The sequence below is a fragment of the Ambystoma mexicanum genome, chromosome 8 (assembly GCF_040938575.1).
Source record: "Ambystoma mexicanum isolate Mex_15411 chromosome 8, UKY_AmexF1_1, whole genome shotgun sequence".
NCBI classification, from domain to species: Eukaryota; Metazoa; Chordata; class Amphibia; order Caudata; family Ambystomatidae; genus Ambystoma; species Ambystoma mexicanum.
This window is the reverse complement of record NC_090929.1, coordinates 153,657,173-153,672,173: the sequence shown is the minus strand read 5'-3', so window position 1 is coordinate 153,672,173 and position 15,001 is coordinate 153,657,173. Positions and strand designations below refer to the sequence as shown.

The 15,001-nt window shown below is 44.0% G+C and overlaps 1 protein-coding gene across 2 annotated transcripts in view; it reads right to left on the bottom strand.

Moving 5' to 3' along the window:
* The window catches only part of C5 (complement C5), a 478,994-nt gene that overhangs the window by 206,421 nt on the left and 257,572 nt on the right, over positions 1–15,001 (bottom strand). For both annotated transcript variants that reach the window (XM_069609527.1, XM_069609526.1), the window contains exons 19-22: positions 11,644–11,726; positions 6,526–6,665; positions 2,947–3,174; positions 2,028–2,088 (exon numbers count right to left, since the gene is read on the bottom strand). In XM_069609527.1, coding sequence (XP_069465628.1) covers positions 2,028–2,088; positions 2,947–3,174; positions 6,526–6,665; positions 11,644–11,726 — 512 coding nt within the window. The remainder of the gene's footprint in view (positions 1–2,027; positions 2,089–2,946; positions 3,175–6,525; positions 6,666–11,643; positions 11,727–15,001) is intronic.

Below are 15,001 nucleotides of genomic sequence, written 5' to 3'. Positions count from 1 at the left end.
CACTTATGTTGCTCAATTGTAAAATCTCATTAAGTACGGTATTTAATATGCACTTATTTGTTTCAAAGTTATGTGTCCGTTTAGTTCGGTATTCAATATGCATATATTGGCTTCAAAGTTAAGTTTCCATTTAGTTCAGTATTCAATATGCATATAGTGGCTTCAAAGTTAAGTTTCGATTTAGTTCAGTATTCAATATGAATGTATTGGCTTCAAAGTTAAGTTTCCATTTAGCTCAGTATTCAATATGCATGTATTGGGGTCTCTCTGCACACCGACTCCACGGCTTCTCCCTGGATGTGGGCGGTGTCCTCTCTGAACCGAGCAACTCCTCAGCAGCTCCTGCTGCTCGCACATGGAGGTTCCCAAACCTTGGGAAAGTACACAGCCCACTCTTTTCAAGTCCAACAAGTCCTCTGGGATGATTGCCGGCATCCTGGCTCTGTCTCTGGTCCCACCATGGCTGCCTCCTCATAAAGGTCTCCTGCTGCTACTCCATTCACAGGTCTCCCTGTGCCTCGTGCTGTCACTCTCTTCCCTCCTGCTGGGCTGGTCTCCTTTGATACACCTGCAGCCCCTTGACTGGCTGCAGGTGTGGATGTCCAATTAACCCTGCCTGACAAAGGGCCATGCCTGACCCTCACAGCTGTCAGAAGGCATCTTCCTCATCCCAGTACCAGAGAGGTGAAAGAGTGTAGTCATCATTGCTGTCAGTTGCCTCTTCTTCGTCTCAGTACTAGGGTGGTGAAAGTGTGTGGTGTTCATTACTCTCAGTCTCCTCTTCCTCATCTCAGTACAGTCAAATGTTATATGTGGGAAAATGAGGGGAGCTGGCTTATAATAAATCATAATGGTTGGGGGAGGGTTATGTTGGTTGTCAATGGGAAAAGAGGTATACCATTTTTCACCTAATACCACCCTGAATCGTTTTCCCTTTCCTTTTCCTCCTCCTTCTAGTACTTCTGCACTGTTGATATCTCCTTTCTTTTTCCTGGTCAATGGAACGTGGAGAACAATATCCCTTAACTGCCTCTGGGACAGGAGTCTCTTCCTGCAAGGAAAATGTGGAATACTGTGTCTCGTCTGAGATGGTCTCATTCCCAATCCTCAGGGGCTCTCCACCGCTTATCTGCCCTCGTGGTCAGGATCCAAAGGCAATGGCTTTTCCCTGGCCACCTGCCCAGAGGATCCAAGGGAAGTATATGTGAGAACGCCCTCAGGTTTCTCACAGTTCCTACAAATCTATCTTGAGCAATGAGCAAAAAAAAAGACCAGCCAGTGCATTATGTGGACCAGATGCCCTATTCAGATTTTGCCATTTTATAACTAAAGATATTTCATCCACAGCGAATTTCAGCTCTGTGCCCATATCTACCCTCATAGACTGATGTATTGTCTGGGAGTCCACTGCTGGAGACAAATCAGAGAAACCACAAAGGAATCCCACACTATAGAGACGAGAACAGTTATGGTACATTATCTAATGCAAGTTTTTAACAATGATATTAATATGCCCCAAAGGTCCTTTTACAGAGGGTTGAGTGAGCGTGGCCCAGTGTGCTGTCCAATGGCAAACAATAGCTATGTTCTCTGTCTTTTCTAGGAGGGATACTCTGCGCTCCTCATGGCTATGCTGGAAGGTTCAGGCTGAAAACTATTGGCAGGCCATTGCAAAGCTCAGTACCCCGGACCACCTACATGCGTCCTTCTGATTTTATCCTTGGCTGCAGATGTGGGCAGCTGAGCTCAAAGGCTGGGTTCATTACTAATGTATTACCACTGCAGAGGTGTACATTTACCCTGTGCAATTAGTAAATTAAGCTTTGGCTGTATTGCATCCCAGATCACTGTGTTGGTTCTTTCATGACTCTGGCGTACAGTCATTGGTGATCATTGTTTGTGGGAGAGTAATTGAAGAATCCATTTTCTGACTGCACCCCCCACGACTCCCCAGCCATATTCCCCTTCTCCCAGCATAGAGGAAATATGTCACATGCTAAATGGTAATACCAAAATGAGTTACATACCATAAGCCCCTTGTGGGTCCAGGGAGAATCCAGTCTGCTTCTCCTTCTTGATACCCTCCGGCTAAAGTTAAAGAAAAGACATAGTTAAATATCATGGTGGGCTCTCTGCAGACAGACATTATGTTGTGGAAAAGAGATTTCTGCAGTGCAATGCGAATTAAAGCATTGACCTTCTCACGTGGCTGGTAAAAAGGATAGTACGTGATTGGATAGATAATGGACACAGTTATTGTCTTACACAACTTCAGATCCCTGGACCTTTGCCTCCAATCTCAGCTTCAGTCTGAAGCAGGAGTTGAGAGGGTGTGCTGTGTCTTATATAACGTCAGACTTTAACATTGTCCCTGCAGCCCACAGAGCGCGTCAGGGGCATTTGACATACTTGTCTGCTGCAAATGTTTTTGGGCACAGCAAACTGTTGTTCCTTTCATGCACATCTCAGCTTTAACACAGTGCATTTGCTACTTTTAAAAAGCACTCCCTTAAAGTGGTAGTGTTACTTGTCCACCTCTTTACTCTATTGACTTTTTAATTTAAATGTATTATGGCATTTTCTTTAGAATGTACTAATGTGTTTTCTTGGGGGTGGTGGATTATCAAAAACAAAGAGTAAGCCAGGGTTTCTTGTAGTTTGGTGTAAATTACAATATCAATTACTACTTTGTAAACAGGCATTCTGTTCAACACTGGTGATAGTGATGTCTATATGATAGTCTACCTCTGTTGCATTCTGGCAAATAATACAATGAGGATCACCCTGTCTCAGCACCCCCACATAGAAGGAGAAGGTTAGAGTGGAGGACAAGACAATGAGCCCCGCCACTTTATTAGACAATTGGTACATGAGTACAATTGTGAGTTCCCCATTCTACAAACCAAAGCCACCCATCCAAAACAAGGTAACAATTATTCTACTTACCACCACGCGCAATGTTTTCACCACGATTTCAGTGCCATAATCAGATCGGAGTGTGAAGTTCACCGTGTGCAGACCAATCTCCAGTGGGAGGACTTTAAATTTGGCCACCATGACGGAAGAAGCCTGGACAGATGACTGTGTGCAGGTGGTTTGCTGAATACCTTTAACTTTAGTGGACATGCCTTTAAATAAACATATTTCCTCTCCAACTGTCATTGTGACGCAACTCTGGCAAAAACAGAGACATAGTTTGTGTAGTTATATCAACATCATGAAACTTAATGGCACTGCCTCTTCTCACTAAAAAGTATGACGCCGCTTGATCGCCCTCCAGCCAACATCCAACACAAAAACAGATCAACAAAAAGTCACAAATGGGACGTCATGCACTAAATAGTTGTCATTGGGTTGAAGAGGTGGAGTTTTCCATAACTCCGGGAGATGACCTGCCCAAGACCAGCATCACTTCCTCAGAGCATTGCAGCAATGTGAACTGTCCCACTTCAGGTGTGAGATGTTCAGCCACTCTAAGCTCTTAGATTTGATCACTTTGCCTTATGGTACATGTAGTCTTACCTTTCTCACAACATGTGGAGGCTACAAATAATTCCATTCAAAGTGATGTGAGCTAAGCAGTCGTGGCAATCTGAAAATCTCACACCCAACATGGACCAACCGGCGACCTCTAGTAGATCTCTTCACTAAGAAGATATGTCCCTGGTCTCTGAAAGGCTATCAGTGAATTCTGGATACGTGAGCCATGTATCCTGGTATCCCGAGCTTGACTATCAATAGAGGTAGAGTGCTACGACATGTGGCCGAAGCTGTCGCGATGTCGTCCTGCATGCGGAACTGTCTGTTTCATTGTTAAACGGTGACCTCTAAATGCACAGAGGAATTACACGTAGATTTGCCTCAAAGGAACACATTTGCAGCTGAGGGTCACCATCTCATGGTTAGGATATTGTTTTGGGAAGGCTAACAGTGCTAGAGGGAGGCAAGCAGCACACGGAACCGTCCCAGTGGGCTGATCATGTGCACACTAGCAGACAGCAATATTTCAAGATAACTCCAACTTGACGTGGACCTTGCAAATGACTGTCCTCTGGGTCAGCTGGCATTTGATCATCAATACAGCATAACTGCAGGAGACAGCCAGAGGTGTAGGGATGAATTACTAAAATGCAAAGGCAGTGCTCCTAGAGGGCACGAAAGGGTGGCTCTATGATAGGTATGGTGAAGCATAAGCAGTAACATAGAAAGCGTCTGACAATGGGGCCATTATAGAGTAGTGGTGGTTTCAATACTTAATGCCAGTACATTTTGTACACATTCATCTTTCAAACATTTTAGAGAGGGACTGACAGCACATGTATTCTACGTCAATTTTTAATAACTAATCAATGAACATATATTATAACCAGGGTCACACATGGAGAAACAATGTAGGGTATACTGGTCAGTGTAATTATTCTTTATATTGAATATTCCATTATTCTGCGAAGCAATGCAGTTAATTGTTACCGAGTGGTATTTATTTGTTTGTGGGCTTTTTTTGTTGAGCGCTACTCGTCGCCTTGAGTCGGCATCAGCTGACCGAAAGGAAAGAAAAAGCGAAGGGGACTACTAAGCGGAAGAAGAAGGGCAAGGGGGCACAGGAGTGTAAAAGGAGTAAGCAGGATTGGCGAGATCTTCAGGAGGGCGGCCATCTTTTCTTTGGGTGCGGCAGTGATGGAAAAACCTTAGGAGGTGAATAGTCACCCTTCACAAAACAAGAAAAGAGACACAAGTCTTGGTTCTCAGACCGGAAGTATCATTTGGACAGGTGAGTCATTGGTTTTTTTTGGACATTTCATAAAGTGAATAATTCGTTATAGTCACGCAATAGTTGTATTGCGGTTTTCTTACACTTTTACACTTTTGTTTTTTTAGATTTGTGCATCTGTTTATGTATGAAAGGCGTACTGTCATTTCTTACTAAGAAAAGAATCCAACCTCACAGTGAAGGCATGAACACGCATTGGCAAAATCCATTGTTTTTGGCCTTTGTGCGGTGTATGTCCAAACAAATAGCACACGTGGTTTTACTACTGAAAAGAGGATATACATGTACTTTGAAACATGTTGGTGAAGCGAATTATGGAATCGCGTGAAAAGAAAAACTGTGAAACTTTGTGGTTTTCATTTATGTAACGGGAACTAGGCATGCGCAAATAGATATGGTGAAAAAGGGATAAAACAATGTTTTAAAATATAAAAAACTGGACTGAGCAGCTGGTAGAAGACACTGGAAGGGCGTGCAGGGAAGTGGGTAGGGCAGCACTATTTTCTAGTGCTTTATGCCAAAGTGGAAAGACAGCAGCTCCCGCCAGTGAATCGCTTCTCTGGATGTGTATTTCTGGCTGCCCAGGAAGAAAAAAGACGGTTGGTAGCAAAGAGGGCCAGAGCTTTGAGTGAGGTGGTGGGTTCTGTGGAGCTGGTTTGGGAGAACAACTAGGGGAAGACACAGGCACAATAGACAGCGAAGGCCATGAGCTGAGCAAGCAGGGAAAGGAAAATGTATAGCAGATGGAAGGAAGAAACGGGTAAACAAGGCATGGGAAGACAATACAATGGCAGGTCGGCGAAGATGCAGGCAGTGCATGTGGGAGAAAGATGTATAACAGGCAGGGGACACACTGGCAAAGCAATGCAGATCCACAGAATCTCTCACCAAGGTATGAGAAAGCAGTAAGGAACCCATTCCAGGGAGGGAGAGGCCCTCATTGGCTGATGAAATGGAATGTAAAGTGGAGCTGGTAAGGGAGGGTCAGGAGGCAGACATGGGCTTACAACCCGGGAACAGGAGATCCAGTGACCAACTAACAAGGGGAGTGAGGACCACCTAAGCCTGGAAGAACAGCGGGAGAGAGATCGCCCAGTGGGTCAAGGTGAGGCCTCAGTGGGCAGCCGCTACCTCAAGACTGTTTGCAAAGGAGAGGAAGGATCAGAGCGAGAAACTGCAAAGGGTCGCAGAAGACAAGGAGGCAAAGGATCCACTGTGGGCCCTACAGGAAGTGTGGTGGAGGTTACAGGAGGCCATGATGCCAAGGAAGCGGGGGAAAGCAAACAAAATACGCCAGGGAAATTTGGATATACTGCCACTGGCCTATATCCCCCATTTTGCGGAACAATCCTTTTTACCCACCAGAAGGTGTTAAAGCATCTTCAAACAACCGCAATTAAAAGTATTAAACGAGTGCCATCTTTTTACATTCCTGTTATCTATTCGTCAGATATTGATTACTGTCTTGTTGTCATACACTATCCTACTTTCACCATTGTATCCCTCGCATACAATCATTTTTGCGACCTATTACGTTGTTGTATTACCATTTTCTTTTATGTTTTATGTGCTGTCTTTAACTATAAAGAAAGCACATTACACATTTCTTTTTACCACATAGCTCTAGCTATGGCGGGTATCAGAATGGGAACTAGACCCTTTTGCATTAATCAATCAATCAGGTTAAGACATGGCAATATTAAAAGCCGTTAATTTCTAAGGAATGCATAATAGCTCAGCAGTTAAACAATTACCCAAATTCTGGAATTTCTGTAGTTGTAAACAGATCCAATCAACTCAATTTGTTCACCACGGACAACCGAGTAAGGCATCTGCACGTCGAGGAACACATCCTTAAAGACCTGCACTGTCACTGGATCAGCCACACAGACACCTGCAAGAAAGAGGCGAGATGAAGGAGAATTTGCGAATCCTGGACCTCACAATTTGATACAGTTGGTATCAACCCACAGTTTCCGCTCTCCGGGCCGCTTTCATCCTGACTGACTAAACCATGGAGAGAAGGTAATAACTTCATAGGAAGGGACACGCCTTGCTAATTATTGTTGGTCCAAGCTCTTTGTATGTAAAAGGTTTACCCACTTTTCTACCATACAAGACCACAATGGGAAAACCGAGACATTCCTATTCCTATCCACTGACAACTGCCTCACCCTCGCCAGAGACATTATAGGCAGTAAACTGGACTAATGCAACGCCATCCTTGCAGGCACTTCCTCCCCAAATCTGGCAAAACTTCAACTGATTCAAAACATTGCCCTCCACGCTGTCTGGGGCCTCAGACCATTGGACCACATCTCCATTGACAGACAGGATGCCCACTGGTTGCCAATCAAAGCATGCATTGATTTCAAGATTCTATCCCTAATGTACAGATGCATTCTCAATACTGCACCCTCCTTCCTCACCCAACACATCTCTAAAAGAGCAAAACTCCCCTGCCTACGCTCCTCATCCACCTGGACTGTAACCATCTCTAGATTCATGAGAAAAAGATCTGGGGGCACTTGCTTCATGGTCATCGCCCCCACCCTGTGGCATGCCCTACCTCCCCACATCCAAGAGCAGGCATCCTACCTCATTTTCCGAAAACTGCTAAAAACTTGACTGTTTACCAAATACGACTAATCTGTCATCGGGATACCCCTCTCCCCCGGACCGTACTTGACTCTCTGCATCACTTACTGGGGGTCATTATGACCCTGGCGCTAGGGGGTTAACGGCGCCGTAAAAGGCTGCGGCGCCGTTAACCCCTTAGCGCCTAATTACGAAGTCCCTTTGCGGGACCCGGGTCTAGACCAGCCGTTAAAGTAGGGACCCGCAAAGGGACTTCCGAGGTCAGTACGGTACCGCAATTTGCGGTACCGTACATACCGCCTTCCCCATTCCCATTATGCCCTATGGGCCGAAAATGGGAATGGGGAAGGGCCATGGTAAAATGGGGAAGTACCGCCCTGCCAACCTTGGAATGGGGTGGTACTTCTCCATTCTACCATGGCGGACTCGTTACAATACCGGCAGCAACCATGGTGCTAATAGCGCCATGGTTTAGTGCCGGTGTTGTAATGAGGGCCACTGTCTTGCTTGTGTATCATGTTTGGTTTGTTTTCTCTATGTTTATCAGCGCTGTGATACTTACGGGTTTGGGCGCTGTAAATAAATGCAATAAATAAATAAATAATGGTTCATATTTGGCCCTCCACCCCATGAACATTCTAGAAAAATCAGGATGACTAGATTTTCAAAAACCAGGACAATCTTGATAAATGAATAAAAAAGACATAGAAATGAGACTTCAAATGGCGGGAATTACCAGATTTTTCAAGCCAAAAATGGGGACAATCTTTTGAAGTCAATATAAAAGAGACTTTAAATTCTGGACATTGAAAATATATTTAACAGAGCAGTTTATTAGATCGAATGGAGTGACTGATATAGGAGAGATTTCTTTTAACTCAAGCTACATTTGGGGGTATCATTCGACATTTCACAAATATTGTGGGATTATTGTTTAGTTTAAATAATTTCATGGACATATGTCTTTTTATTCCAGGGCACTTGGGCACACTAATAATGGTGCATTCTGATGGTGGCTCACTTGGAACAGTATTGGGGCAATAGATCTTCATATAATTAGTAATATTCGGTGCCTTCCGCTCCTATTCACAAGCTCTTGACTCCTTTCTCCATTATAGTGTTGAGTGCCGTCTGTTCCATTCTTTCCCTTTCCAAAACTCCTTTATCCATTCTCTCTATTTTCCAAACCATGTGATCTTCTGACGGCAATAACAGATGCTTACATTTACACTGTCTCTTCCTCAAACTAAAAAAACATAAAAAGGTCGCAGAACCCCTCTACTAAGAACAAATATGCCAAATAACCTGTTCAATGGGTAGGTGCCCACTCAGAAGGGTCTGCAACCGCGTTTTAGCTCACTGTACCCTTCACAGAGGAGACATTTCCATATGCATATCAGTCTTTGTCCTATCCAAGGGCAGTCCAGCACCAAAATGCTAAGCAATTCTCCTCTGAATAAGAGTACCAACAGCAACCCCAGACACGTCGGCCTAGTCGGGCCTCATCAGTGAAGGTGTGCCTCTCTAAGCACAGGTTGCAGATGGTACTCTTGTTCAGAGGAGAATTGCCTAACTTTTCGGTGCTGGACTGCCCTTGTGGGTGCTACAAAGACTGAGATGCAAATAGATATTTCTCCTCTGTGAAGGATGAAGTGAGCTGAAACCTGGTTGTAGACCCTCCTGGGTGGGAGAAACACCACAAAACAGGGCATTTAACCAATGTTCGTTCCCAGTAGAGGAGCTCCCACACTCCTTTTCATTTTTGTAAAACATGGGGTTTCACCCTAAGTAACCAAGAGTAATCCAGACGTGGACCCCTTGCTCAATGTCCCTTAGAGATGCTCAGCTATACTCCACTGAGGAGGCCCAACAAGGTCGAAACACGTGTCTAGGATTGCTGATGGAACTCTTGTTCAGAGGAGACTTGCCTGGCATTTCGGTGCTGAACTGATATGCAAATGGTCATGTCTCTTCTGTGAAGGGTGAGGTGAGATAAAATGTGGTTGTAGACCTTCCTGAGTGGAAGAACTTCCACAGAACAAGGTATTTGACCCATGATCGTTCTCAGTAGAGGGGCTCCCAAACTCACTTTCAACCTTCCTCAAACTCGTCTTTCCCTGCAGCTGTAATTTCACCTGCATTCAGCTTTTAAACAAAGAATTGTGCAGACAAGGATCTCACGTGAAAGTCTTTTCTGAAAACTGAGACGTTTCAATACTTTTACTGATGCTTGCTGGGAGAAGGTGACACGGGTGCGTGGTGTGGAAAATCGGGACTATGCTCCCAAAACCAGGTCCCCTGGCCACCATATGAAAATCTCGCAGTTAGGACGTTCCAAAACATCTCCACAAAGTGCTACCACCTCTCATTGCTGGCAAATTCATGCTAAGTTCATACCACTAAAGGTCAAGTCTGGTCTCACTGCATGCTGAGGTTTAACTCCCATCCACCAGGTGCACTGAAATAAACAGATCGCTGCCTGGCTCATAGGTGGTGCTTTTCTGACACCTAGTGGAGCAAAGAATATTATCATGAAAGTGGTAGATGGCACAGGTGTATAAATACACATCCGTCTCAGTGATGTGTCATTAATCCCTCCTTTTCTATGTTTCTGTAGACGTGATTTTCTAAAAGGTGAAACTTCTGTGTGAGCCTCAGTTGCAATTGGCTGCCTCTGTTTTCAGTTGAATGGAAAGAGTGCCCAATGTTGTAGGCTTGACTGAACAGAGTTGCTTTTCTTATACTTTTTTGCTTGATGTGTGTGCCTTTTTCATGTGATCTACTTTCATGAATATTATTGCTTGATTTCTGTCATTTAGTCAAAAGAAGAAGCTTATCGGGGCACTTGAGGCTGCACCCGACATCTGTCAGCAAAAACCTATTGGCTTTGTCAATGCTTGTTTTTAGATTATTTTAAATGCTTGTCACAGGTGTGCCATAGTAACTGTTTATGGCTCTTTTGGGCCAGCAATCCACAGCTGATCCATGCAACATCTAAATATGTTTAGTTGCACTTTCTATCAAGGCAGGAATGGGGGGGATGAAGGTGTTTGATCTGAGTAGTTAGTCTGCATTGACTGGTTTAAAGTGTTATTTGATTGGTATTTAATGATAATGACGTGTTATTTATATAGTGCCTTAATCCAAAGCGCTTTACAGAGCACATATTTACATACAATATCACCCAACCGAAATTGGTACTCATTTATCGACCTCAGAAGGATGAGAGGCTGAGTTGGCCCTGCCGGGATTCGAACCTGCGACCTGCAGATCACAGCAGCGATCTCAACGATATAACAATAACATAAGATGGACTGTACAAATGACCTATTGAAGTCTCCAAACCACCACCGCCTTCTACACCAGTATCCAGTCCTTAAACCTATTCATTTTAAAATCCCGTGCACAGTCTTTAAATCCCTTCATGGAATGGCTCCTACTTATCCTGCCAACAACATTTCTAGTTACTCCTCTACTCGATCCCTGCGATCTTTACACCAAAGTCCCCTTGTTATTCCCCTGCTAGATTTAAGTCTAGAGCACTGGCATAGCGGGCTCCGCTGGGGGGTCCACCCCAGCCCTCACTCTGAGTCAGGTCAGAGTGAAGGCTTGTGCCAGCTGCAGCTGACTGGCGGTGTGGGAAGGGGTGCTTTACCCGTCTAAAAATGGCCCCAGTAATTCTCACGTTGGCAGCAATCCCGTTACTTTTGGGACACATTTCTCCACATTTCGCAGGTAGAGGGAAAGGAGCAGGGGAGATGGCGTGGGGAGTTAGGTTTTCAACTTAATGAATCTTGCTAACAAAAAATAAGGCTTCCTTTTAGAGAAATGACTGCCAATAAGGGCCCAAAACCTTGTCCTTACAGTAAAGACCGCGTGGGAACAGGACCTGCCGCACAGTGGGATGATGAGAGATGGGACACAGCTTTTGTTTATGATCAGCAGGGCTAAGGTCCCTTCATAGAGCACTTCCACTGCATTCCAGCTAGGTTTGCGTTTTATATATCCTATAAATGTATGCATTGCTGGTTATTTTCACTATTTCATTTTGTAGAACATTGATGTATTCCTTGAAAGCCGAACAAAAAGATATTCTCCAAAAAATCATGGCATCTTGTAGTTAACCGTGTTCAGGCCAATAAAGGACACTGGGTCAAGCAGCGTACGATAAGGTCGATAAGTCGCGCAATGCTGATTGCAAATGACGCAGTCTGCACAAGATGGCCGCTGCACTGTCGTCATTGCGCTGCACACGCACAGGACAGATGACTCACCTTGATCTGACATGCCAATGCCTTGTATTTCCCACGTTGTCAAAGAATCTGGTAGAGTAAATGTCAGCGCCTGGGAGCCCGATCTGGGGACAGCAAAGCGCATTAGATATGATATCAGACGTATATTATATATTTTTTTCTTTTTTGAGAATATCAATTAATTGAGTATGTAAAACATAAATGGCCTAACTATGGAAAGGGCAACATGAATACAATGGGTAGTAATTGACAACCATATATCCTCAACCGCATTCTGAATTCATCTCGCGGTGAGGACAATCATTTTCTCTTTTTTTTCTCTCTATTCAGACTATGTTAGCAATCTACTAGACTGAAGCTGCACAAACTGTATACATGTTTGCGAGCCCAGACGACTAAAATCCATCAGTATGGTGTCCTGCCAGTTAATTGAAGACGGAGGTGTTTCCACGTCAAGAAATTAAGTGAGAGTTTATGAACCTATAGTGACTATCCAGGATGATCTGTGAGAATTAGAAATATACCAGGGATCATGTACTGATAGAATCAGGTCCTGAGGAAGACGGACATCAGTGCTAGTGTCAATCTAGATGATTTACCCGTCGAAACTAGAAAAAGGGAAGGTCTATACTATGTCATGAGGAGCAACTAAGAAGTGTTTTTGGTCCTCTCAACACCCTCTAGTAGATTTGCACTTTTAGATGTATGATTGTATTTTAATTTTTTCCACATGGTGATTTTGGCAATAATGCATATGTACAAGGACGAACATTCAGCCTTTTTTTAAGCATTATGCATATAGGTTGTTGTTTTCTTGTACCATGTTTTTGCATAACAATGCAATTTGCACATTCTATGCTTGTCTTTTGCACAATATGTGACTTATGCGAATTTGCACAATTTATCATTGATGATTTTAGGAATTTTTTTTGTTGTAAATTGTGTATTCTTGTGGAATTTGTTTTTGTATTCTTAGAATGTAATGTTTGTTTTTGCGCCGTTTTTCCAAATAAAATGTATTAATAAATTAATTGTATAATGATGCACCTGCCTGAACAGATTAATTGTTACTTTCATAGCCCCAGTTGATCATTTATTTCCCAAAAATAATGTATTATAACGTTACTTGCGAGACTTCATACTGGTTGATTTTCATAATTTTCTTCCCCAGATGTCTTGGAAGTTAGGGGAATACCCATATATAGGTTTCTAGCACTCTGCATCATGAGGTTTTAATGCATGTCTAAAACGATTCAGCCTGTATGGAATCAGCCTCGATTTGGCACTTGCTCAAAACCTGATATGTGTTTCGCTCAGTGTGTTTTTGATGTAGGTAATAACTGCCAGTGGTAATTCAATACCACTTGCGGTTTTGCAAACAGGGAGCCTATATGCAATAGAATTAAGAGGTCTTTCTTGGACAATTCCTTTGTTATGAAGGCGTTGATGCGCGTAATGAAGGAAAATGTGTCCTCCATTTTATAGTAGTAAACAAAACTAATGTTCACCCTGGACGATTTAGTGTAGTTTAGCAAAGGTTTACCAAGATTCTGAAAGCATAAAGTTGTAATCTCTCAACATAATTGCAAGTTTTTGTATTTTCGATTAAAAAAAATGTGGTAAAAAATAACAAAACAAAGAATTATAGAAAAGAAGTATCAACAGTAGGAATGTTTTCCACTAGTCTCGGGAGGATAGCCCAGCGGTAACGTGCTCGCCTTGGAAACAAGACAACAGAGAGCATCACAGGTTTGATCCCCGGGTCCGTGCTTAGAAACCTCTGGGTATTAAGTGCGTTATAAATAAACTATCAGATCATACACAATCCCAGTTTATGTATTTATCACTGAGCGGTTCTGAGAGACATCAGTCAGACAGCGAGTCCGTCCCTCAGAACCCCGAGGTGAAGTGAACCCCATTGTTGATAGGTTACCTTAAATAGGTTTTTGTTCTCTTGGGACCCTTAAGAGTCAATTTCACACCCGCTGCACTATCGCCGTGGACCAGAAGCACAGTTGGTGAAAGAAAAGGATGCAGGAGAGATGCATAAACAACATGGACCAAAAATAAAAACCTGGTGCACTAGCACCCTCCTTCTCTCTCCACTCGACCCCACCCCCAGAGACCCGGGGAGACAAACAAAGCTGCATTGCCCTGATGTGAGGTCAAGCTGCATTCCAGTGGTATGATGCTATATCAGGAGGATCCGGCCTTTAGAATGTTCGTCCTGAATTCCCATAAGAAATCATTGTAGGCTCCGCCCACTCCCGCAGTTAAGTGGTTAAGCCCTAAGGGCTTCCCATGGAAGCCATACGAACAAAAGAACTTCATGTATCAGATCGGGAAGCATCCATCTTGAGCTCTGCCCGTAGATGTATTTTTGAATCCTGGTAACCCCTCTTTATTATTATGTTTTGTATTGGCAGTATTTCTATGTAGCGGATCTCACCCTGGGGCGCAGATGCAGCACTTGACACACAAAAGGGGGAACTTATGCCTGTGGTGCCGTAGTTACAGTCGCAAACAAGAAGAGATGAACTCGGGTCTCCCGCGTGACAAGTGGGGATAGAAGTGCAGCCAAGAATCCCTAGTCAGGGATCAGCAGGCCTGACTCATAGCGGCGGCAAGAAACAGGCTCCTGGAAAGACCTTCTTGGGAGGGGAGAGCAGCATGGGTGTCATTTTAGGGGGGGTGGCAAGGGTGTTTGTCATCCCCCCCATCTTTTGTGGCACACCATTTTGTCCCACTCATTTGGCAGGGGGCCCTTTCATTTAGATGTCATGTACCCTTGAACATTTTCAGCAGAGTTACTCCACTGGCGAGCAGGAGAAGCAGCCAGAGGGTTGAAGGTGACAAGGGATTAGACTGGGGGTGTTTGAGGGAGGGGAGAATTTTCAGTTCTTCCCCAAAAGTCTGCCTTAGAGGGTGAAAACCTCAAATGGATTGGCAGAGAGCACCAGAGCAAGGGAGTGTAGAATGAGAAGGTTGTCTCCTAGTCCCCTCCTGGTAGCCTTTTGGATCTTCAACAGAATCATGATGTTGCTTTGGGTGGTGCATGTGGGTTCAGCAACGTGCAATTTCTCTTTTGTTAGTCCTATGGTAGGGGGGAGTGGAGGACTGTGTACATAGAGCATAGTGACTTGAAGTGGGCCTGGAGGGTATCCAGCAAAGGACTTTCATTCCAACAATGTTTGTTGGCACTGACAAAGATCAGGGGCGCTGGAGCACGGAGATGGACTAAAGTGTTGCAAGAATGCTGTTGGGGAGGAGTGGTTGTGTGTATTGATTGTGTTGAAATAAGCAACGAGGAGGGCTTGTACTATTGAACAAAAAATGCTGAATAGGAGAAAATGTTTCAAATTCCAGAATTGGATTCCTT